This window comes from Brachycentrus maculatus, unplaced genomic scaffold (genome assembly GCF_059751285.1).
Source record: "Brachycentrus maculatus isolate JH-2025_06_01 unplaced genomic scaffold, ASM5975128v1 h1tg000197l, whole genome shotgun sequence".
NCBI classification, from domain to species: domain Eukaryota; kingdom Metazoa; phylum Arthropoda; class Insecta; order Trichoptera; family Brachycentridae; genus Brachycentrus; species Brachycentrus maculatus.
The window spans coordinates 218,255-243,297 of record NW_028280948.1 but is presented as its reverse complement, the minus strand read 5'-3'; the positions used below and the strand labels follow the sequence as shown (position 1 = coordinate 243,297).

Genomic DNA, 25,043 nt, shown 5'->3' with positions numbered 1-25,043 from the left:
TAATGGAGATTTATATTCACATTTAAAAAACATTTATAAGTTTTAGCAGCAAGCTGACGTCGAAGCTTTTACAATATTTTAAAAAATCTAAAATAAACTAAATAATTTTTACTATTCTAAATAAATGTAATTAAAATATTTCTTTTGCAGCCCAACAGTACTGATTTTTCTCGTCCTATTGGAATTCAAATGAGTTTTGTTTTGAGAACCAATCCTGCAATTGGTAAGTACAAGAGGTATTATATGAAATATTTTTTGTGACAAATTTATCAGGAATAAAAGTCTCTTATGAAATTAATTTTAAATTAGTAAATTTGAATTGAATTTAATACACAACATTTTGAGTGTGTCCAAATACTTGTTCACAAAATCTGGATTATCTCCAATTACAGGAGTTATTTTCATATTATTTTTTGGCATCTCATCAAAGATGAATGTCAAAAAATAATATGAAAATGAATAAATTATATGATCCATATTCTTCTTCATCTTTGATGAGATGTCAAAAAATAATATGGATTAATTATAATCACTAATTATATAATACAAAATTATGTACCTAAACTTATCAAATGCATTTAAAAAATAACTCCCCTAATCTATCAAATTATAAATCATTTATATAATTTTTTAACATTTCAACATAGTAAGAATATGAAAGTCTGTACATTTACAGGGCTTATGACCATCATAGGCTTGGTTAAGTGATCATTTTACACACATGTAACATTCACCAATTCTACCCATGATTGACATCTTAACTTTAGTCAAATATCAACCATATTCTTTGTCTATGTTGAGATGTCAAAAAAAATAGTGTAAAAAATAACTCCTAATTGAAGATAATTCAGATTTGTGAACAAGTTTTGGACACACTTAAAATGTTGCATATAAATTATTATTTGAAAAATAAAAATTATGTGTTTAATATTTTGAGATGTTCAATAATGAATTCTCTTGGAAAATTATAAATTTCCTTTTAAACCCCTCATTTGTTAATGGTATCAAAACAACCCTAGTAAGTAAAACGTAAATTAAAAATAAATAGATTTTACCAGAAAGTAACTGCCGAATCAATTAATGAAATTCTTAAATGTACTTTTAGATTCTTATTTCTGCGAGAAATGTGCCGTACTGAGGCCTTCCACCAAACGCGAAGCAATACTTCGGGTGCCGTTTGCCACTGGCTGTGGAGAGGATCGCATTTGCCAGCCAGATCTCAAGCTCACAGTTAAACAGTTGGTCGGGTAAGTGTTCACAACTGCTTACCTCATTGTTTCGCAAAGCGTGTGCCGTGGCACACTGGTGTACCATGGTGGTTAGTTGGTGTGCCGTGGAAAAAAGTCTAGTTTTGTGAAAATAACACTATCGCTCCAAATATTGATTGCCTGCGCTCAGTTAAGTAGGCTCATATTTCGCATTAAACATAAAATGTTAAATATGTTACCATAATATGGTAAATATGCACCTCTGAAATTTCTTAATTTGGTAGGTATACCTTGAATAGAATAAGTTTGCGGAACACTGGCCTACCCGATGGTGTATTCTTTATATTCAGCTTTATCTAATACAGGGCCGGATTCATAATATCAAGTTGTTATTATAAAATACAATATGCCAAGGGCTCAGGCACATTGAAGTAATTTGACATTGCAAACGCTTAAGATGTTTTTCAATAAACTAAACTTTCTAAGCTTAATCAAACACAGTGGTCGGCAAAGTTATTAGCCTAAGAGCCAAATATGCACACTAAAACGATTTTTTTTTTTCTTGAGAGCCAAATCTGTTTGCAATTCTAGTACAGCTTTATTAAAATTTTAGACCTGTATTAAATTATGGGTACACGCAATAAACTTGATTTCACACTTAAGGATTTTATTAATTAATTAAAAAAATGTTTCGAAAGTAAAGTATCCATAAGAACACCACTTATTGCGAATAATATATATTCTTGCATCTCCTTTGAAAGTTTAATCAAGTCAGGTTTGTATGTCGTTAGTTTAAAAAATTTCGATAGTGTGGTTGTCAATCATGGGTAGAATTGATGAATGTTACACATGGTAAAGTGATCACTTAACCAGGCCTATGACGGTCATAAGCCTTGTAAATGTCCAGACTTCCATATTGTTCTTCATCTATGTCGAGATGTCAAAAATAAAAATAAGGTAAAAAAATAACTTCTAAGAGGAGATGATCCAGATTTGTGAACAAGTATTTAGACAAAGTCAGAATGTTTAAATTTAGTTATATATTCAACTTAAATGAGTGGAATTCAAGCAAAGGAAGTGAGACATGCTAACATTGTTATGATATTTAGAAGGTAAACCATATTTTGGTTTTCAGGTCTCCCTATACTATTGGTTCCACACCGAGTATCGGACTCAATATAAGCATTCTAAATGTTGGAGAGCCAGCATTTCTCACCCGAGCAGAATTTCTTCCGCCCAGTATAACTCCTTTACTGAGAGTTCCACATCGCTGCCACCTGCAGGACTCTCTTCTCTCCTGTGATCTCGCAAATCCTTTGTTTACAAATGGCGAGGTAATTAATTATATATAAAAAAAATCTGTTTCTTTACCATTTGAGTTTATTTTAGGACGACTAGTTTCGGAAGCTATGCCTCTATCTTCAAGTCTAAATGTAAACTTACATTTAGACCTGAAGATAGAAGCAAAGCTTCCAAAACTAGTCGTCATAAAATAAACTCATCATCAAAATTTCATCATCTCTTACCACAAAGTAAATGTCGAAACAATAAATAAAATTAATTATATTATCGCAATATGATTACAAGACTATGTATGCATTATGATTGCAGACTATTTGCAATTTAATAAAGTACATAGTCCTATTAAAGCAGTATTTGTACTGTAAATCCAGTGACATATTTATTCTTTATTTTCAGACCTTCATAATAGTGGAATTGGATGCGTCATTACTAACAAGTTTTCAGACAGTAATTAGCTTTGATATAAAGGTTTCTAGCGGTGGGGAGGAAGTTAATCCAAAGGACAACATATTTAAACTGGAAATTCCATTGAAAACTGAAGCCAATATTCTAGTCATTGGGTATTTTTTATTTATATATTTTTAATATGAAACATCAGAGTATTTAAAAAAAAATATATATATATATATATATATATATATATATATATATATATTTAGTTTTATACGTAAAATTAAAATGTATGGTTTTAATTTCAGGGAGGCTTTAGCCGATGGGTTTATTAACCTGAATTCTAGTTCAACTAAGCCACAGAATGTAACGATTTCACATACATATGAGGTGAATATTCTTTTAGCACTATTCCTTAAAACATCTTCAATATAATAAAAGTTTAAATCCATGGCAATATGTGGAAGTTATTCATGCTACCACTAAGACATAATTTAAAAAAAAAAATTTTGAAAAAGGCAGATGTATATTGAGAATTTCATATGTAAGAAACATATTTCGTGAAATAATGAATAATATTTAAGATCCTTTCTTGAGAGCCAAATATAAAAGAACCAATTGACTTAAAACACTTTTACTCTTTCTTTGAATTATTTATCTATATTTTTTGAGTAAATATTTTTTTATAGGTTTTAAATGAAGGTCCAACGTCACTAGATGCTTTTCAAATGAAATACTACATTCCTGTAGCATATAAAGATGATACTACCAACATCAACTACACATTAATAGATTTATATGAGCCCAAGGTATGTATGGAACAATTTGATACATAATTTTTATTTAATTTATGTTTATCCCGTCTCCGTAGTGTAATGGTCAGCACGCTCGGCTACCGTTCTGGAGGTCCCGGGTTCGATTCCCAGGGGGGGTCAAATAAATATAAGTGATTTTTTCACTCTAATATTTATTCAATATTACCCTAGACTGGTATCTGAAGCAGAGGGTTGATCACCTTTCCTTCGTGTATTAACGATCAAGATAACACTGTGTTTATATAATGCAGTGCCCTATGTTTATTTATTTATTTAAAAAAAATTAAATTATGAGATGATTGTTTATGATCGGAATATTTGATTCCGATGATTGACGTTGATATATAGAGGATGAAAAATATATGATGAGATGCCATAAATTGTTGGAAGAAATATCATACAATTAATTGTATAACCCTGGTTACACTATAAGCATCAAATGGCAAGTAGCTAGCATCAATTACAAAAGAAAAGTTGAAATAGTGACAGTGATCCCCATCCATTCTTTTATCATTCACCTATTGTATCTATATTCTACCTATCACTCATATTGTAACTGCTGTCCATAAGAGTATTATATTATTGATCTATGTAAATGTACACGCTATAAGTGATTGCAGAATGCTGTAAAAATACTAAAAATTTAAAAATTCTTTATATATGTACATGTAGTTCTTATATTAACCACGTTCTAATAGATTTTTTTTTATAGAATTTCATAAACTGTGTTATATTTACGAGTGATAGATTGAATAATTTGCTCTCGTTTGAACAAAGATTAATTGATTTACTATCTTTTTGGAAGCGTGTTATATATTTTTATAATTAAAAATGTTAGATGTTTCTTTGACCTTTAATGTTTTTTATTGTATGATTTTTTACTGATGATTGAATTCTGTTACTCTATGAATATTTTTGTGTAATATTGGATAATTTTCATGGTAATTTTACATTTTATAGGATACTATAAACCAGGCTCCATTCTTGTGTGATCCTGAAAATGGACATTTCTTTACCGGAGCAGACGGAGGACGTAATGTTGCAATTGAAAATGATTCCGATTTGACCACTCCAATGTATCAAACAACTGACAGCGTAACACCTGATACAGTAATTTACTCTGAGGAAGGAACAACTAGCAGAACATCTAAAGAATTGTTAACATTTGGTATGTGTATATTTTCCCCGTTCTTATGTTAGATATTTTTTAAATCAACTTAAAAATCACATCCTAAAAGTCTACCAATGAAATGCAATGCAATATAGAATCATTCAATGTTCCATGAAAGTATTGTTTATTTAAATCTTTAGTCTAGTGGTTAAAATATTTAACTTTCATGCAAGACAAAATATTTCCAGCAAAGCCTGGATAATATTCCTGGTAAAGCCAAAATGAAAATGAAGCGTTTCACACTATTTTATTTTATATTTCCCTTGGATTGGTATCTACATAAGTCACTTTACCTTCAATTAGTTTATCACTAAGACTGAGAATTTGCGAGGACTGTACAATGGCACTAGGCAAAGTAAGTAGGCCATATAATAATTCCTACAGACCATTTTGTAAGAAAAGGCAAGTAGAGGGTAAAAGATGACCGCAATGCTAAGGTTTATAAAAAGTTGAATAATAATTATTTCTTTTGATTTCAGATATATTTGACACCACCACAGATGTTAACTTACCCATCATTGTATCGGAAGGGAATTTCCCAAAAACAAAAACATTGCATCTCAATTGTACTGACCAACGTGTCACATGTTTTATAGTGAACTGTATCAAAATAGGGGGTCTGCCCGCTGGTGGGAATGGCGCTCACATGGTTCTTCGAATGAAGTTGAATGTTACTAATCTAGGTATGTGTTTATTGTCCATAAATATAATATAAATGCGTATTTGTCGGATCCAAAATAAAACTGTACGACATTCTCTGCGTAATCTATACATTGCGCATATAGAACTAGACAAGTCTAGTTCACATTTTAAAGTTTCCGAATTCTTTACTACTACCACATCGTTTTCCGAGTCTTCTGTTCTGACATACACTCCTAGCTTCCTTCACATCCATATATCTAGTCATATTTGCCCTCCGATTATGCAGACTTTTGACACCACCAGATTTTAGGTTCTGATTGATCTGATCATGAAAGTCATTTTCAGTCGTCCCCGTTCTATTTTCCTGCTCACATTCACCATATATATACTTTCTTAGTCATTCTCTTATTATTATTCGTTCCACATGTGCGTACCACCTTAAAGCATTCTGAATTCTTCCCTTTCTGCTTTTGTTCCGTGGTCACTCACAAAGTTAGAATAAAATTTATTTGGTTTTATTTATTTAGATTTAGGCAAGACATTAGAAAGAATTATTTTTTAATACATTTAAAATTAAGTTGAAATAGTAATAAATAAGAAAAATAAAAAATAAATATTTTAAAAAAACATCCGGTTACAAAAAACTGAAAAAAGCTAAACTGGCAGTACCAGAACAGAGTAAATGGTGCAGTGAAATCAGTTATAGCAAATATAAACCTTTTCCCGAAAGCTAAACTGGCAGTACACAACGTAGTCCTGGTTTCAACCCTAATCTATGGAAGTGAAGCATGGAGTTAGCAAAAGAAGGATGAAAGTAGACTGAATGCAGTCAAAATGTGATCTTTCGATTCAAATCGAATGAGTGAAGAAAGAAAAATAGAACAAATTTATCAAGCGAATTTGGTTGGTAATAGAAGCAGAGGAAGACCGAGAAAAACATTGCATGATCAAGTATTTATTTTATGGAGAGGCACAGCGAATCGAAATATAAAAGTTCTCCATATGTATAAATGATTCAAATGTATTATGTTATAAATATATTAAATGAATAAAAAAAAAAAAAAAAATACTTGGGCATGGTCAGGTCAGGAGTCGGAATAATCAGGGGGTACGTATGAGGTGTATGAATGTGAAAGAGTCGAAGATTATAGTAAAAATATTACTTATTTTTTTTAATTTACTATTTTTTTTTACATTAAATTGCAGATGAGATTATTAAAAAGGAAAACTCAGTCACCCTTTCCACATACGCTGTAGCTTTGCGACCGTAAGTATCCAAGCTCATAAGATTACAATCCAATATACGATAAATCGCAACTTAATTTTCTTTAAACCCAGGTAATATTTAACGTAATCGAATTTTATGCTTAAAGTACTGTTTTTGTATTGGAAAAATAAGTTTTTCTTCAAAATAAATGTATGATTTTGAAAAGAAAAGAGTTATTTTTACATTTAAATCAATGTGTGTTGTAAACATAATTTTCCAAATTAATTTTAATCATTATTCCCAAGTTTACATTACCTCTCATCACTAAATGTAGTTTTAATTGTAAAATAAATATACTTTTTTTTTTTAACCACTTGAGTTATATTTATTTTATTAAAACGACTGGTTTTGGAAGCTATGCTTCCATCTTCATGTCTAAATATTAACTGTAAGTATAAGTTTATATTTAGACCTGAAGATGGAAGCATAGCTTCCGAAACTAGTCGTTATAATAAAATAAATATAACTCAAATAGTAAAAAGCAAGTGTTTTTCTTTTACAATTTCACCATGTCTTACCACAAAGTGAATGCCGAAGTATTTTATAGCTATTTGAATTATTTTTGTATTATTTTAGAACTAAAGTGTACAGCTACACTAGATCTTTAGTGGTCGGTGCTGTTCTTCCTCCTCCCTCAACACCAATTTGGATAATCATTCTATCTGTCGTTTTGGGAATACTCCTATTGACATTGATTACATTTGGACTCTATAAGGTACATACATTTTTTTTCTTTTATTTTTTTTATCCGCAACAATTTTTGGTGCTATTGTCTGACGATAAACATACTGAGATATCAAACAAGCAGTAATAAAAATAGTAGTACAAAAGCCAATATTTTTCATGTTTCTTTATGAACTTTTATTTCCAGTGCAATTTCTTCAAGAGAAGCACAAAAGAAGACTTGGAACTTTTAAAAAATCAGGAGAACAGTGTTGTAAGTGGAATTTATAGTTTTATAAAAATATATTGGGTTAACATTAAAAAAAAAACTCTTTAATTTTCTATAAACTATTTTCATTACTGTTCTCTTTTTTTTCAGAATGATACAACAGTCGATGACCTAACAGATGAAGATCTCTAAAAAATCTAATGCTAAACTCTAAATATTTTCCGATTACACACTAAAATATGTCATTTTAGTGAAAAACCCATTGAAAGCGAAAAGCAGTTAATGACCTCTCGGCAATAGAGATCTCTCAAACTAAACTGTCTATGAGAAATTTCTTTTCACAATATCATACATTTAAAAAATCAACTAGTATTCTTAACCTGTCTGGGAGTATGGCCGTACATGTACGGCCATACCAAATTTTCCTCAAAGGAGTATAGCCGTACATGTACGGCCAATACGAAATATGATTTATGACATGAATTATATCAAAACATGTTTAAAAAATTATTTACGGCAAAATTATCGATGCTTCGATAAATCATATTTACTGGTGTAATTAAAAAAAGTTTATAAGCATCGACTATAATTTAAAATTACAATAAGTTTAAAAAATAAAGCAAGAAAACTGACTCCCCAGATACAGTTTTGTCCGCAGAAATTCACTCCCGGACAGGTTAATTTATTGATTTGGCGTTTAATTTGTAGAACTCCATTTTAATTTATGAATTAATTTTAAATCAAACACAGATTTTTGAGTCTACTAAGTTGTATTTTATTAACAAAAACACATAAAAAATTATATTGTGACAATTGTTTCGCCTTGTTAGGGCATTATCAAACGAATGTCATTCGTTTGATAATGCCCTAACAAGGCGAAACAATTGTCACAATATAATTTTTTATGTGTTTTTGTTAATGAAATACAACTTAGTAGACTCAAAAATCTGTGTTTGATTTAAAATTAATACATAAAGTATTCTTAATAATAATGTGATGCCGATCGAACGTGATAAAAACTAATAGCAGATTTTAGTAAAGTTGAATCACCAGTTTTGCCAAATAAGTATTTGATTAAAATTTAGATTATGAAGATGGTATTATTAAAAAAAACCATATTGACAGATGTAATAAGTCCTATTTGATAGTACTTGAATTATAAGTGCAGATGTAACACGTCCATACTCATTTTTGACTAATTTTGTTTACATGAATAAATAAGGTTTCACCATGTTCTCTGAGAGGTTGACCATAAGTAGCGGAGAACTGTTATTACTCCTACAAACAGTTAAATGTCTTCACAAATGCATATGGTGGACAATGTGTTTATATTTTGGTATCGTCTATAGTGTTTGCATTATAGTAGTCTTTCGATTAACACTGATTTTACAACGTCATATTTATTTCATATTACCCTGGACTGGTCCCTGAAGCGCAGGAGTTATCACCTTGCCTTCATGTAAGTAACGATCAAGATAACACTGTGTCAATACGATGCAGTACTCTATGCACCATTGGGTGTAGATAAGGGTTAGAAGAAGATAGTTTAACACTTTCTAGTCTGTTGCATTGGGTTATGCAACATTCAACTTCTTCTTTATGAGCCCCCCTGGCCTCCATTGCTGGATATAGGCCTCTTCCCCTTTATTCCATTTCTTCTGGTTGGTTGCTGCTTGCAGCCAGTTTTTATCCGCCACAGCGACAATGTCGTCAGGCCATCTCTTTTGGGGTCTTCCGACACCTCTTTTCTTCTCCCAAGGTCTCCATCGTAGAATTCTCGGGGTCCATCTTGTGGGGTCCTGTCTTGCTATATGTTCCGCCCACTGCCATTTGAGTTTTGCCACGCGATCCATGATGTCCTCTACTTTGGTTTTTTTTCCTGGTATATTCATTTTTAATTTTATCCCTCAGGCTAAAACCAAGCATGGATCTTTCCATGGATCGCTGTGTGCCTTGAGCTTCTCTGCATTTCTCTTTGTCAGAGCCATAGTCTCTAGTGCATATGTGCTCACTGGCAGTATGCAGAATTCAAAAACTTTTCTTTCTAAACAGGTCGAAATCTCTTTATTTTGTAGAATTTGTTTGAGTTTTCCAAAAACCGCCCAAATTAGTCGTATTCTTCTTGACAACATTCAACAGGTAGATAAATTTTTTAAATTTTCATGTTAACAAAGAGTAGATTAATTTTAAGCTACTGAACATAACTTTTTTCTTATTTTAGCATTTTATGCATTTCTCATGTATTGTATACATATTCTACTCCTAAATCTATGGAACTTGACAGGAATGATCACCCTGATTTACAGGACTTACGGGACTGATCACCCTGCCTTAATATAATCACAATCAAGTAAACATCACCAAAAGCTGAACGAAAAACGATGGTTAGCTAATTTGTTTTTGTGCATTTTGGTCTGATTTATGTTAAAAAGTGTTTTGACATTTATTGGTATGTGAAATCAGTGATCGTTTACTTCAAAATACAAATAAGATGATGTAACAATAAGATGGAGTATTTTTAGCTCACCCTAGATATGTAGAGAGTAATTTTAGTGTGTACAGCGAACAGGGTATTCTCCGAATAAGTGTTACATAATATTTTTAATGATATCTTTAATACCCTTAGCCTAGATCTGATATGTAATAAATCTATGTAGTATGGTAAGTGCAAGGCTATTTATTTATTCTAGTCGTTTAATGTAATGTTCAGCGTATCTTTATAAGACCTTTTATCATTGTATAATATAGAGTATTTGTAATAAAGTTTTGTAAAAAAAAAATACATCATTTTTAATTTTCTCTCCTTAAACCATTGTGTAATTGATATTTTCCATTTTGTAATTCTTCCATCGTACATTTTTTATCTACTTTTTATCCATATAAAAAATTATATTAAATAAAACAAAAGATTTATGGTAAATTTTATTATATAAAAACTACACTAATAGAGGCGTATTAATTTTTTGTCATATTTTTGAATAGTCCTAAGTCCATAATAAAAAATATGTAAAATTTGATGTAAAGTATCTATACAAAAAAAAATGCAGGGCCAATAATATATTGCATCCTACAAAAATAATAATGTGAGTATTCATATTGATAATATGTATTGTGTTGCATGTGGTTTCAGATAAAAAAAAATTATACTACCCAGCGACAAACCTTGAATCTAACTATTAAAAATTGTATTTGATACAGTACTATTTCCTTGATTTTTTTAAAAATTTACAGTAGAACCTTCATTACCTAGATTTTCGATTATCCAAACTGATAATAATTAATTTGTTAATTTTCATGAAGCGAATTGCGCCTACCGTTGCTTGCATTGTAAGTGAAGGTATTGGTCCTTTACGTTCTGAAGCCTTTCAGTGGTCAGTCATGTACATAGTAATGTCGTTGTGAAGTAGTTTGAGAGACAAGAAGAGTTTAACTCAGGACATTTGTCTGTCTTAAAACTATTTTCGATATGGCAGCTTCAAAAAGTACATCCAGCTAAAGGTACAAAATTATTAAAAAAATTATTTAAAAAAATAATTAAATTAAAGCTATATCTTGACTGATAAAAATGATTTAATACTGATTGTACTTATCATTCCTTGCCAATTATGATTTTTTTATTCGGATTTTTCCTTGTCCGCACTACCTTCATCCCCAATTATTATGATAGTTGAGGTTCTACTATGTATACATTTTAAAAAGACTGCATATAAAATAATGTCATATGGATAAACTTATATTTGCAAATTTTTTGAAAACCCATCACTTTTTTCAAATCGAATTTTACTTTCTATTTGCACATCATGAATCAGTATGAATGTGCTTTGTGTTTTCAAAACACAAAAACCGTCTACGAATGTATTTCTTTATTTAACACACTTCCGTGTTCAACCCGTGACTACAATATTTATATGGACACGGGAGCCGTGTTTTGACGTACAGAACGCATTAAAGTATATTTATTTACTATTTAAATCAACCTATTTTAAAATTATATAGATTGAATTGGTCAGTTTTCATAGGTTCAAATATTAAAAATTTGGGTAAAAGGTTTTCAAAAATAGGATAGATGGAGATATTTGATGAATTATGTATCCCAGTAAAAAAGCTGTCAATGAAAAGAGTTCAATTATGAAGACAGTAGTAAAAATATATATTTATCCTACCAATATCAATCACTTAGTTGAAGGATAAGTGCCGCACTCCGCTTGACCCAGTGAGCTGAAGGTTTGTCCGAAGGTAACATGAGGGACAACACAAAGTTAGAGGAGTGGCCAGTGGTTGCCAGTACTCCTCTCCTCTCTATAGTTTTATACAAGGGACACCTATATTTGGTACCTTCGCTGAATTCAGCCTTTTTTACAGGGAAAAATCTCAAGTGAGGCATCGGTTCGTTCAGTATTTTGGGTAATTGTTCATCGACAATGTGACTTTGTGCGTTCCACCTCGCACCATCTATGAACGGTCCGTAGATATAAATGCTTTCCTTGGATTCCACAATTTGCTCCCTCGGTCGCATAACTTCGCAATCGAATATTAGCGTGTCGATCGGTATTTTCTTCCACCTTGCGTAGTTCTGCATGCCTCCCGTCAGAAACGCTTGAGTAAAGAAGAATCCGGACAGCCAAAACGATTGAGGTTTTCCTTTCTCAAACCAATTTTGCAAGATTTTCAACCTGTCGACGAAATCTAAGACATAACTCGCGAGCGGCTTCAGACTCGGATATGACACTTTGACCCAGTTAGTTGGTATTTTACTAATGAGCATGGCATTCGCTTGAGTTTCTAGCTGGGGAGACATAACAATTAAGCCTTTAATCGCTTTCTGAAGATTTATCAGAGATGACCTTATTTCATTTCCCAACTTGTTGAATCGTTCCATTTCTTGAACCAGAACTGTGTTCATGGATTCCGTGTAACTGACGGGAAACTTTTCCTTGGCTGCTTCGAGATCAAACGGCGGGAGTAATTTGGACAGAATATCGGTGCACAAGTGCGCCAATAAGATGTCAGGACCCGTGCCGGAAGAGCCCCCGGATGCACCTCCCTGCACCAGCAGCAGGGTGCCGGTGAGGGCCATGGAGTCCGAGTAGTCGCGGGAGATGCCTGCGTTCATGTGAAGCCCCAGAACATCCGGATGAGTGATAGCCGGAATGTTGTCTATATGTTTCATGTAGTCTTGGTATTCCGAGCGCCTGGGTAAACCGTATTCTGGGCCTATTGTCGAAAATAAGTAGTTTGGGTTTTTGATCATCTCGGGATTGATAAAGTTTTTGAGAATTGTGACTATGAGTCTTCTATCCCAGTCGTCGGTGACTCTGCCTCCGTAATTACATTCGCCCGTTAAGTAAGATATTGCCACGTAAGGCGTCTCTTCATACTGATTTAGGAACATTTGAAGCTGCATTACTGATATTTGGAAATCGGATTCGTTGAAACCGTAAGGAATATTCCAACCTAGCGGCCCAAATTTTCTCCTTTCCTGCACAACGGCATGGAAAAAGCAAATTCCGAACAAAAGCCTGCTGAAAATTTTGTCCTTACCGGGACAACCTTCGTAAAATTCGGCTTCCTTCAACGGTTCAGATATATAAGATCTTCTCAGGTTATTCTGAAGACCAGTCGGAGGTTCGTTTGTCATTTTCACTCCGACTTGAAGCACGGATTGTGGAAAACTGTCAGACGGATAGCTCGTCAACCATAGTCGGAAGTTCAAGTCCGTATTTGTCAAATCAAAATTTTCGCAGATTCTCTCTAAAACGGGAAGCCAAGAAACGGCCAGATGACAGTTCTGCAAGCATACCCATCCTCCCTCTATTTGAGCTTGTTCGATCATGGCCTGAGCTATGGGGCCTTGCCCTTGGCCTAGAGATATTGAAAAGAATTTATTGTCATACCCCATCTTTTCGCTGAATTTCCACAAAGCGCCCATGGGATCCGCTCCCGGAGACAAGATAAAGATCAACGGTACCAGACAATTTGAGTCATTATAAGATTTGCGAATATCAAACGGAGGAGGCGAAACAAATTCTTTCCCTAAAACTGTTTCTACAAATTGCGTTATGGCTTCGATCAATTTATCCGGTCTTAGAATTCTCACTACAATCAACTTCTGGAAGTCGGTGAGTGAATTGTTCCATTGTCCGGGTAATTTTTCGCAGTGAGGATTTAAAGAGTCGTAAATCTTTTTCCACACACCGACCGTTTCCGTAAAAGACTCTCTAAATTTTTTAAATACGCTAACCTCCGATACCCGACAAATTTCATCCCAGGATTTAGAAGACAGCCAGGGCGCTGGATTTTTGAATGTGTTGTCTACTGCGATCCCACCCGTCAGTAAAAAGTTATAGTCCCCAGCGTCAATTTCGTGAGTTGCCAACATTATCTTGGAACACAGTAAAAATGAAAACATCAGTTTATCTTTTTCGAAGAGAGAGCGACAGACGTTGGAATATAAATTGTATGTAAAAGCATCTCTTAGAAACTTAAGTCGTTTTTCTAATATCTTTGATTTGTTAGCGGTCTCAATGGAGAGGATATACAAATTGATAAACCACGTCAGTGAATATTGATACATGGGGTCGACATTGGGCAAATCGGTAACGCAATAATATATGACAGCAGAATGTGTCGCGATCGGTCTGTACCTCAGTCTGAATTCTTCAATCATCGCCTCCGTCTCTTTAGTGGCCTCTTGCCTTATTAATATATCGTCAGATAAAATTTTGGATGAATCGAGAATTTCGATTGCACCTTCGTCTTCCAGAATATCACCTTTGGACTCTTGCAAAGTCCTCAAAATGCTGTCTTCGACATTCTTTAATGCCGCATTATTTTCGGCACTCTCAACAATCAACTTTTCTCTTTTCTCCTGCAGATCGGGCCTTTCTTTAGCTACAACTATACCGAGTAGTTGATCTTCCAATCCGTCAACCGTTAAAGCAAAATTAATAAGAGTGACTTTGTTAAAAACTTCGGGAAGATAATGAGGATTCCTGAGTTTGGTAGTCATATACAATCTAAATTTAGGACTATATTCTATTACGTTTTCCCCCAGAGCTATGAATGCTTTTCCTCCTTGAATGTATGTATTCTTCATTAATATCGGATCTAATGGCGCTTCCAATTCTTCCAGAATATTTTCAATCAACGCAGGCATTCCATATTCTAAACACGGCTCTAATATTTTCATGTAATTAGGGTCAGTCAATTTTGTCACTGCTAAGTCATTTGACTTTTCCATTTTCTTTATCCATTTATTAGCTTGCCCTTGGGGATCTACCAGGAGAGACCACCTAATAGAGGTGTCTTGGATAATAGCATTGTCTGTAGATATCTGATCTCTAGGAAGTCCGGCTATATACCAGTTTTGTATTTTTATATCGGTTCCTAAAACTTTGCTAAAGACGTAATCCTCCGAAAATGGAATATCCAATTCTTTAGTACAACGTTTCCAGTCCGCAATTGTGGCAATTCTAAATGGCATTGTAAAAGGAGCCAGGTAAGCGATAATGCCGCAAGATATGAGAATATCTCCGGCTAAATTGTCATAAAGTATTTGTAAATTTTCCGCCGCCGCAGTCCATCTATGTTTTTCTCCTCCTAAACCGCCGATTAGTTTCTCAGCACGATACAATTTGTTGATACATAGCTCTACCTCATCTTCGAGCTGCTGTTTTTTCAAATTTGCTTCTTCCAAAGCCATGTTTAAGTCAGCAACTTTTTGTTCCAGCCTTGCGACCATTGCCTTTTTCTCATCTAAAATAGCCATAGTTGCCGCAAATTCATCTTCCGCCGCTTGCAGTTTGGCTTTTTTAGGAGCTACAACTTTGGCTACAGCATCGTACATATCCATGGCGATAACCCATTTGCATAATCCTTCAGCGGCAGTAGACGCTTTGGCAATTATATGCGGCTTGAAATCTTTGTGAGGCAGATATTCTTTTCTGATCTTTGCCATCGTGGCAACGGGTATATTATCTTTATCAAACTCTTTCAGATTCGGTAGAAAAGCCATGTCTCCGAGTAGCTTTTTACTAGGTCCCCAGTAATCTAAAATTTTCTTTCCCGGATTTGCGGGATCGGGGATTTTATCCGGGGAAATATTTTTCATGACGCAAACAGCCGCCATTACGAGTTTAACTGCGGCAGGAGGATTTTTCATTGACTTTACTAAAGTAATATCGGTCGGTTTTAAAGTATTTAGCGCTGCAATAGCATCTTCGAGAATAGGTATGGCCAAGGCCAGATCAGCTTCACAATCCTTCTTGAGAGCTTGGGCAGATGCGGCTTGTTCGTTGGCAACTTTCTCATCTTCTCGGACTTGTACAGTTGCCTTATCGGCTTCGAGAGTCTCTTTTTCTATTTCGGCCATCATTTCGGCACCTTTCGCTGCCATTATTATCAATTGGGGCTTGAGTGCATTTAAATCACGTTGCATAATCGCTACCGCCTCAGCGGCTAAATTGAGTTTATCTAGACCATTCACATATCTCTGTTTAGCTGCGCGTAACTCTTTTTGTTTTCTATTAGTCAACTTGGTAAATGATTTAATCAAATCAAGATAGGATGCGGAAGTAACGTAAGTCTTTTTTGAAAATTTGATATAAAATTCATCGGAAATTCGTCTCGCATCGACATGAAAATATTTACACGCTACAACAGATGCTAACTTAACATTATCAGTCAAATTAACATCGTTCATATAATGATGAGCCACTTTTTCTAAGGCGTCTTCGGGCCAACTCTCGAACCAATCGATAGTGCAACAATTTACAAGCGAGGGATATAACCTCAATCTGTTGCGGAAAGAGCTCCCTATAGGACTGAAACACAGAGCTATGTGAAGTTTTGCTTTGCACCTTGCAATAAAAAAGGCAAACACTTCTAAAGCACTCACGTCTAAATTTCTATTACCTCCCTGCGCGGCTAATCTTACAAGCTCCAGAATTTCTTGTTTTTCATCCAACTCGTACAAATTTGGAATTTCCCCGGAGTTGAGTAAACTGTCAATGTTCTGTATGAAGGTCTCTTCTTGGATCTGTCCTTCCGTGAAAAGAAAGCTAGTTTCCTTTCCCATTCCGCCAGATTGTCGGAGTACCTTTTTAATGTCTTCCCTCCACTCGCGAATTCCGTAGCTCTTGGTAATTTCCGGCTGGAACAGTATCTTGCCGGTCATGCTGCTGGCGAGGCGCGCCAAGGACTGGCGCCCCGAGCCCCCTACACCCACGAGCAGGGCGCTGCCTCCCGGCATAGAAAATATTCTGCAAATCTTGGACAAGTGTTCCAATGCGTACTGGAACAAAACAATATTCATTTTAGTCTTACTCATTGAATTATACTCTTCTAAAGATTCTTCGGCTTTCTTATAAAACGCCTCTACGCTCGGTATCTCTTCGTATTTCTTCTCATCGTCGAGGGCGTCCGGGTCGAAGTAAACCCCGAACATCAAACCTCGAAGAGTTTCCTCCGTCACCACTCCTTGGTCGTTTTGATAATTATCACAAGCCACGTCGAAAAACTCTTTGAAATATTCCCTGGTCATTTTTTGCAATTTACCAAACAGCCACCCCCTGTCTTCATCATCCGTGAGCCTGTCATAAAACACACGCAGGATTTCGTGAATCCACAATTTTATGAAAACTTTTTTATTATCTACAGAATCTTTTTTTATCATGGAACAACCTTGGATTACTCTGGCGTAGTCTCTGAGATTGAATATATAGTGCGACTTGGCAGGAGTGGGACGCAAATCCCTCATGGCAGACTGGTACATGTCCATAGTTCCGGCCACGATGGCCATGATGGACGGCATGGCGTCGTTGCCAAATCCATTACGCCTCATGGCAATTTGCAGGACGTTGGTAAATATTCTAGTCATCGTTTCTTCCGAAAATTCATTAATGGCCACCATGCTATAGTGCCGTAATAGTCTGGCATAAATTAACTGCTTGCTACCGCCCACAGGACCGATGGCAGCTAAAAATAACACTTCCAATATGTAGATTTTTTCTGTTGTCTTTAAATTATACCAATGTTTGTGATCAAAATATTGGCGTAATATTTCAATAGCGGGTTGAGCGCCGTAAACTTCCTTAGCCGGCATATTCATATCATCTACAAATATAACGGCGAGACTTCCTTTAGGGGGACCGTAAATATTATTCTTTCTTTTGAGCAGTTTAGTTATAACCAAGTCCTGCGTTTGATTTGCCGAAGTTGTGGTAGTAAACGTGATAAAAATTGGCATATAATGATTTAAAGATAAGCGTGTCATCATATAATTTTGAATGTAAAAGCTTTTACCGGTTCCTGTCGGGCCGATTATGAGCCAAGGGTTTTTATACCTTACATGAAGATCTAGCAAAAATATGTATTTTGCAGTGTCCAACGTCGGAATGACAGTTTGCTGCAAATTTATTGTTTCCACCAGTTTTTCAGCTTTTAAAATTTCACCCCAATGTTTCCAACAACCTTTTTGTTTGTATTGATAGACATAATCATAGAATGAGCCTTCGATCGGAATGGATACGTCGATCCGTTCTAAGCTCTCGGGTACTGGAACTTCGCCTTTCCAGAACTCTCTATAGTATTCCTCGAATTTCTCTCTAGAATCTGTAGTCAATAAACCGCCTATACCCCAACAGACGGCAAAAATGAAGGAAGCCTGGATCCACGTCTTGACATACCTAGAATCTTCCTCGCCTTGAATAGCGTCATTCATCAGCATTTCAATGAGGCGTAAAGTGGTCATTACCAAGTTTATCTCCCCTCCGCTGACCATCTGATTACAAAACTTCCGCACAAATGTCAGCGTTGGAGGAAACAGCCATTCGCACATATCGTGTAACAAATCTTGGAAGTCGTCTCTCCAATAAGGATTGCAGGTTTTGATCCATGACTTTACAAATGGCATGGGTCCCAAGGTTGCGGATTCCATATAAATCATCCCGCACCTCGAAACGGTAGCGGGAGAAGCTTGCGACAGATCCATCACTTCGAAGATCATGGACATCGTATCCGACATTGCGATGACTTCTCCCGAAGTCAAGCACAATTTCTTATTATCATCGAGCACCGTGTTCATATTTTCGATCCAAACGGCATCCACCGGGCCGTCGAAGATGATCCATTTCTTATTAGCGTTATCTTCCGACGCGTACTCCCTGAATGTTGTCGCTACCACTCCGTCTGTCCACTCGTAAGAAACGGGATCGAAAGCCCCGTATAACTGTCCGATTGTAACAGCTTTCGGATTGACGACTCTGAAACTTGTCGATATCTTATAGTCGCTCACGATGGCCAGAGCATCCGCTAAGGTTTTCAGTGTACTCGTTTTACCGGAAAAAGGGTCACCGACTAACATGAAACCGTGCCTCACTATCATCATTTCGAAAGTTTGTATTATTTTCAATAAAAATGAATCAGTCGGTTCTAATATAAGTCTTTTACAAACTTCTTCGGAAGCCTCTATTAGTTTTGAATAATCCGGGGCGGGTAAAGATGTTCCCGGGAAAACGTCAGAAATAATTCCCTCAAACAGCGGAACGTCGAAAGACAAAAATTTAGGTAAGTTTACATCAGTTAATGATCGAAGTAAAAGTACGCCTTCATTTTCGTCTGGAAACTTCTTTTTATTATTACCACACGCCGAGAGCACAGTTTTGACAGCTCTCATTCCGTAGTCATAGTGGTTCTGGGAAGAGAGCTGTTCGGAACACAGGCGATATGTGGTTACTATTTTAATGGACAGATTTCTAGCATCGATAAAGCCATAAGAATACAGAGATATCTCTCCGATCATGGCGTAGTCGGGCACCATCATCGCAACAGTGCGAAACAAGACTTTAAGATTATCCGGCAACTCGGACCTTCCTGCATATCCGGGATTCATGGTAATGCAGACATAACACGCCGGGTTCAATCTTAATAGTGTTCCTTCGAATAAAAAAGTTTCGGCATGTTGTCGTACGGCCTGAACGATGCAGAGAATTTGTTGCGCCACTACAGACAACACTTCTACCTCTATCCGATTGAATTCATCGAAACACGCCCACGCCCCTGACGATGCTAAACCTTTGAAAAATTTACCCATAGCTTTGTAATCGAGTCCATCGGAACAATTAAAAACTACACATTGCACAGCCAGCGCTTTAGCTAAATCCTTAGTCGTTTCCGTCTTCCCTGTTCCCGCGGGCCCTTCGGGAGCGCCATTCAGATGGAGATAGTAAGCTCCTATGAGAGTTCTATAGCACCGATCCGTGAGAGGCGTAATCACTAAGCGATCGGTGTTGCCCAGATATTCGTAAGCAAACTTCACTACGGCGTTGATTATTTTAACAGCCACATTGTCATTCTCCCAATAATACCTCAATTGAGCTAACCAATTGAAATCTGTGTCTTCTACGACCTGCTTGTCGATTAATTCTTGAACGACATCTTTGGCGTGCACATCTATTACTATCAACGCTTTTATGGAGATTCTAGCTAAGTTGGTCAGTTTGGGAGATCTAACAAGAGTAACGATCTGATTTAATTGCTTGGTTAATTGGGTGTGAAATTTGACTAATTCAGTCAGTTTGTGAGTCTTTAAGCAATTGTGAATGTCCATCGCCCAGTAAATTTGAGACACACACAGAACTACCATTCCTTCCCACACGGTGATCCATTCCTCTCTCGGGATAGTCGGGTACTCTATATAGCTCTGTTCAGTTTCTGTGCGAATGGCGCGAATCATCTGTTCTTCCACTTGAACCAGCCACTTCTCCACTGAGCCCCGAGCGGCCGCGGTGGATATGATTTCGCAAAGTTCCACGTGCTCTTCCTCTTTACTGATCATCGCGAGAATATTCAGTTCAGAATCAAACTCCAATTTGTTGATGCCTTCGAAACATTTTTTGAGATGCGGTTGAACCCGTAGTGGATTTTTAGTTTCCGATAAAATTTCCAAGATTTCATCATTGGATAGAAAGAAAAATCGGGGGAAAAATAACCTTTTCTTTTCTAAATAACTATTAACACCATCGTTGATCTTTTCGAGTAATCCATTAGCGGTTACCATACTTTCTAGGAGCCCGAATCCACCTGCCGTCTCCAAAACTTTAGGGTTTTTGGCAACAATTCCCATGTACCTTCTATATGTGCTATCCACCTCCTGAAACATTACGCCTTCTTCGGGCATTTGAGCAATGATGTCTTTTGATGAAAAGATAGGCAGCAAATAAAGCCACTGACATTGTACTTTACCCCATTCATCGATGGAGGAATTAATTCTCTTTAATTTTTCGTACCAAGCTCTTACCTCCGTTTCGAAGGGCTTTACAAAAGCCGAACCTCTCATGCCTATTGTTTTAACAATTTGATCGTCTAAAATAGCTTGTATATCATCCAACTGGGTTAATATTTGTATACCGGTATCTTTATAAGGATTCGTTTTGAAATTGACATTTGCCCACTCGGCTACCATTTTTTCCAGATTTGTAATTAGAGCCAACTCCTTGCACGCTCCCATACTAATAATTTCATATTGATCCATTTCCGCCCATAAATCCATAGCGATGATTTTCCTTATAGTAGTTCCGGCATCGGGAGTAATGTCGAAGCCGGCGATCTCTGCCATTTCATCCCAGTGCCGCTGACGCAGAGCGGAGTTACACATTATGTTCACCAGCTGTACATTCGGTCTCCAATCCTTCAACTCCTTAAGCGCTTGGGCGCATAGCTTCATCGGAGCCGGTAAATTCATAGGATCCGGATCTTCAACCAAGCCCTTAAATCTTCTTTCGTTGTTTTCGGCTATTTGTTGTTTTATTTTCAGTTTAAAGTTTTTTGATAGTTTCAGAAACTCTTTATAGTATTCTTCGTGTTGCTCTTCTACTAGTGCATTATCGATATATTCAAACGTTCCATCCATCCACGTGTAGTAACTGCGTCGCCATTTATGCAATAAGTATATTAAATCATAAAAGGGTAGTATATAATTCTTTAATTCCTCCAGATCGGGGTATTGGGAGATGGGAAACTGGAAGACGCTCTCTTCGTGATTAATCCAAGCCATTTGGCGGTCGCAATCATCCAACCAGTGCACCAGTCTACGAATGTCTTCCAAGTATTCCAGAGTGTTATTTATATCGTCCATATCGTCGAGAATTTCTAAGAATGGCATCAGTTCTTGTAATCGTTTAGCCAATACGGCTGTTTTGGCTATTAGATTTTCTTCCATTTCAAATTTGCACGTTTCGAAGCTGCTAGCGTTTCTATCTAGTATAGGTTTTATATCTTGTAACCAATTTACAGTTCTATTATTTAACTCTACATGCTCGGGAGATAGTGCTGTCATTTCAATCAGTTTGCTCATTATAATAAGCGATTCCGTAATACGTTCTGTCAGTTGCGTTATTAAAATAGTTTTGGCATGTAAACAATACGCTCCACTTTCTATAAGCTCTGTGGCAGTTTGAGGAATAATGGAAGCTTTTTCCGCAATATCTTCAAAACCAGCACAAATGCTCTGGTTTTCTTGCTGATGGGCTAAACAAAGTAAATTCAGAAGTTCTTCTTGACACCTTACTGCGGCAATTTTGAGGCCTGCTATCATTTTTTCTTGATTTATCTTTCCTACTTCGAAATATTCATTTCCCATTCCCGCTGATAACTCGTCCAACAATCCTTGGAAATGGTTGATTCTCTCGCATGACTCGTCAAATGTCTCATCTTCTTCTATAGTCGCAATATCCGTCTCAAAATCTTTAAAAAGGACACCATATTGAACCCTCACACTATTCATGTACACTTTGACCGGGTCAAAAACACTGTCTAAACTTTTTTGTAGCCGTTCGTGACTATCCTGAAGTGTCCAATCGTTCAATTTGACAGGCAAATAATCATGTTCTGTTGGCAAATTTACCCAACGCTCCAGAGGTATGAGTCGCTTAGCTATAGACGCTACAGCATCTATTACTTTATGATACATAGCAGATATCTCGAGAAATGAAGGAACGAGTATCAAATCTTTATCAAAATCTAATTCCATGAGGATCTGCGGTGTCTTTTCTGGATTACCCACTACCTCTATAATATAATCTATGGAAGCTCTCATTAACTCGGTAATTTGCATCGCTATCGACACAGAAGCGCAACTGAGCAAGTTGGCTCGCTTCTTCGTGGGAACATCGTTGAGACAGCGAGGTACTTTGAGCCAAGTTACAATATAAGGATACCAAATGGTCGTTAGAATGGATTCGGCTTCTAACAAATCGGCATCGATTAACTGCTTTAAATAAGTCATTTCAATTATTCCTCTCATTCTGTAAATGTGAAAGTGCAACAAATGGGCGGGAAACATTTTAGCGGAGCTCTCTTGAACATAACATATGAACGGATGAACAGTGTACAACTTTTGTTTCAAATTCTTCCTCGTCTTAAGGAACGCTTCGTAATTTATAGTTTTTCCTCCAAATTTGAATGGTTTTTCTTGATAACGTACCCTCTCCACTCCGGGTATTTCTCTGATCTTGGATTTAATCGCCAAGTCATGCAAACACGTGTTCCATTCGTCTTTGCTTTCATTGAGGATTTCAACCACACTTTTAGGGAATTTTATTTTGAGTTTTTTCGGAACCATTTTTAATATTTTTTTCTCCCACGATTTAACCATAGGAGGTGGTACGACTAGACTGGCACATTTCCGTAATTCCTCTATGTACACAGATTGCTCTTCGGGATAGAATTCCACATCGGAAGGTCTCACGGGCTCCTTTTCCACAGTTCTTCTCACTTCATAAGCTTTCTCTTTTAAGAATTCTTTCATTTTTTTATCCCTAGCCTATAAAAAATATAACATTAAAAATAAATAATTAAAATAAAACAGTAAATAAAAATTGCACCTTTGTGCACATAAATTGTAAACAATTTAGAATTTAATGTCAAGAGCATGTATGTTCTGTTGAAGAGATATATTTATTTATTTATTTTTCAAAACATATTACATACATAAGTCATATATATAATATTCCCGATGAGTAATTTCTATTTCTCATTTTGGGACATGGGATAGCATAAAAACAATAAACAGGTATAACAAATAGGCATAAGAAGCATATTTAACATAAATAAATGAGAAAAACATAAGGTAAGAAGCATATTTAAAATCAACAAATGAGAAAATATAAAAAACATAAGGTAAAAACAAAATAAGAAAATATAAACACTACATATATATCTTTCCATAAAGTATTTTTTCAGATATATGTCAGGCAGCTGGTTAATATAAAAAAAAAATAGGTAGAAGTACATATCGCTCACTCCTTTCAAGAACATCATAAATCAAAAAACTTGATTTTTCAGGAGAACGTTTTTAAAGTTTAAAAATACAATACAATGTATTAAAAATAAATATCAAGCCACTTACTGAACTTTATACTGTGCAACAGATCTTTTTAGGTAAAACCTGAAGGGGTTTTCTCCATTTGAAAAATATTTAGTATATTTAAAAAAATGATTAAACAATACCTTTTCTTCAAAATGCAAAAACAACACTTTCTGCCCTGCAGCGGGTAAATATTAAGTTTAAAATATGCCGCTTTTGCTGGGATATAGTACATTTTCTGGGCATTCCGAAAACATGCACAACTGAAAATTGACGAATTTTGGTTTATGACGTTCTTGAAAGGAGTGAGCAATATTGAAAGCAAAAATAAATACCTTTTTTTTAATATATGGCGGAGGTAGTTTTATTGGTAGTTTGTCAAACATATGTATATCTGGAGGAGGAATCAATTTTGGGATCTTCACTTTTGGCTCCAGCATATTCCTAAGGTTGCTCGCCATTTTTGGGTCAAAATTTCACATGAAGTAAATATTAAGAAATTCACATCTTGTCAACAATATAGTTTCTGTTCAAAACAAATGTCACTTCTCATCCCATTATTGAATTTTGAAAATGGAGAAGCATTGCAATAACATTTGAATAAAATATAATGAGTAAGTACTGAAATTATTTCTCTGTAAATTTGAGTGTTTTAAATTGTTTGTGAAATTTGTATGTGAATAATTCAGCCTTTTGTTTATATTAGCAACCTCAAAAAAATATCTCCTCCATTCATGTTAGATCAATAATCAGTGCATCCTAGATTTAAAAGAATGCAAGAGTAAAACTGGGCAGAATAAAAGAACCCTCTATTTGATATCAAAATAAATATTCTTCATTCTTACCATTATCCATATGCAACAATGCATAAGGCACTGCATTGTAGGGACGCAGATTATCTTGATTGTAAATTACACAAAGCAGACAAAAAAATATTTAATATTTTTTTAATGAAACAAACACCGAAATATCAATTTGGATAAACATAAATAA

At 35.4% G+C, this 25,043-nt stretch overlaps 2 protein-coding genes across 14 annotated transcripts in view; one reads left to right on the top strand and one right to left on the bottom strand.

Annotated features, from left to right (window-relative positions):
- scb (scab) overlaps positions 1-10,467 on the top strand; it is a 31,710-nt gene extending 21,243 nt beyond the window's left edge. For 7 of the 13 annotated variants that reach the window (XR_015837824.1, XR_015837827.1, XR_015837822.1 and 4 more), the window contains 14 exons: positions 151-223; positions 1,106-1,247; positions 2,344-2,542; positions 2,907-3,070; positions 3,209-3,290; positions 3,590-3,709; positions 4,676-4,883; positions 5,366-5,569; positions 6,735-6,795; positions 7,372-7,510; positions 7,667-7,732; positions 7,838-8,056; positions 8,665-8,942; positions 9,292-10,467. Coding sequence is in view for 6 of the 13 variants with exons in the window: in XM_088263248.1 (XP_088119374.1) it covers positions 151-223; positions 1,106-1,247; positions 2,344-2,542; positions 2,907-3,070; positions 3,209-3,290; positions 3,590-3,709; positions 4,676-4,883; positions 5,366-5,569; positions 6,735-6,795; positions 7,372-7,510; positions 7,667-7,732; positions 7,838-7,879 (1,500 nt within the window). In the remaining 7 variants the exon portion in view is untranslated. Of the gene's footprint in view, positions 1-150; positions 224-1,105; positions 1,248-2,343; positions 2,543-2,906; positions 3,071-3,208; positions 3,291-3,589; positions 3,710-4,675; positions 4,884-5,365; positions 5,570-6,734; positions 6,796-7,371; positions 7,511-7,666; positions 7,733-7,837; positions 8,316-8,664; positions 8,943-9,291 lie in introns of those variants that run through there. The other 6 variants (XM_088263247.1, XM_088263250.1, XM_088263244.1 and 3 more) reach the window with 2 other exon arrangements.
- Positions 10,468-10,892: 425 nt separating this feature from the next.
- Dhc62B (Dynein heavy chain at 62B) lies at positions 10,893-24,623 on the bottom strand. The gene is made up of 2 exons (XM_088263243.1): positions 24,386-24,623; positions 10,893-23,507 (listed from the first exon to the last, which is right to left on the bottom strand). Exons 1-2 carry the CDS (start codon positions 24,509-24,511, stop codon positions 11,856-11,858), a joined length of 11,778 nt encoding a protein of 3,925 aa, XP_088119369.1. The 5' UTR covers positions 24,512-24,623; the 3' UTR covers positions 10,893-11,855.
- Between the last annotated feature and the right edge of the window lie 420 nt (positions 24,624-25,043).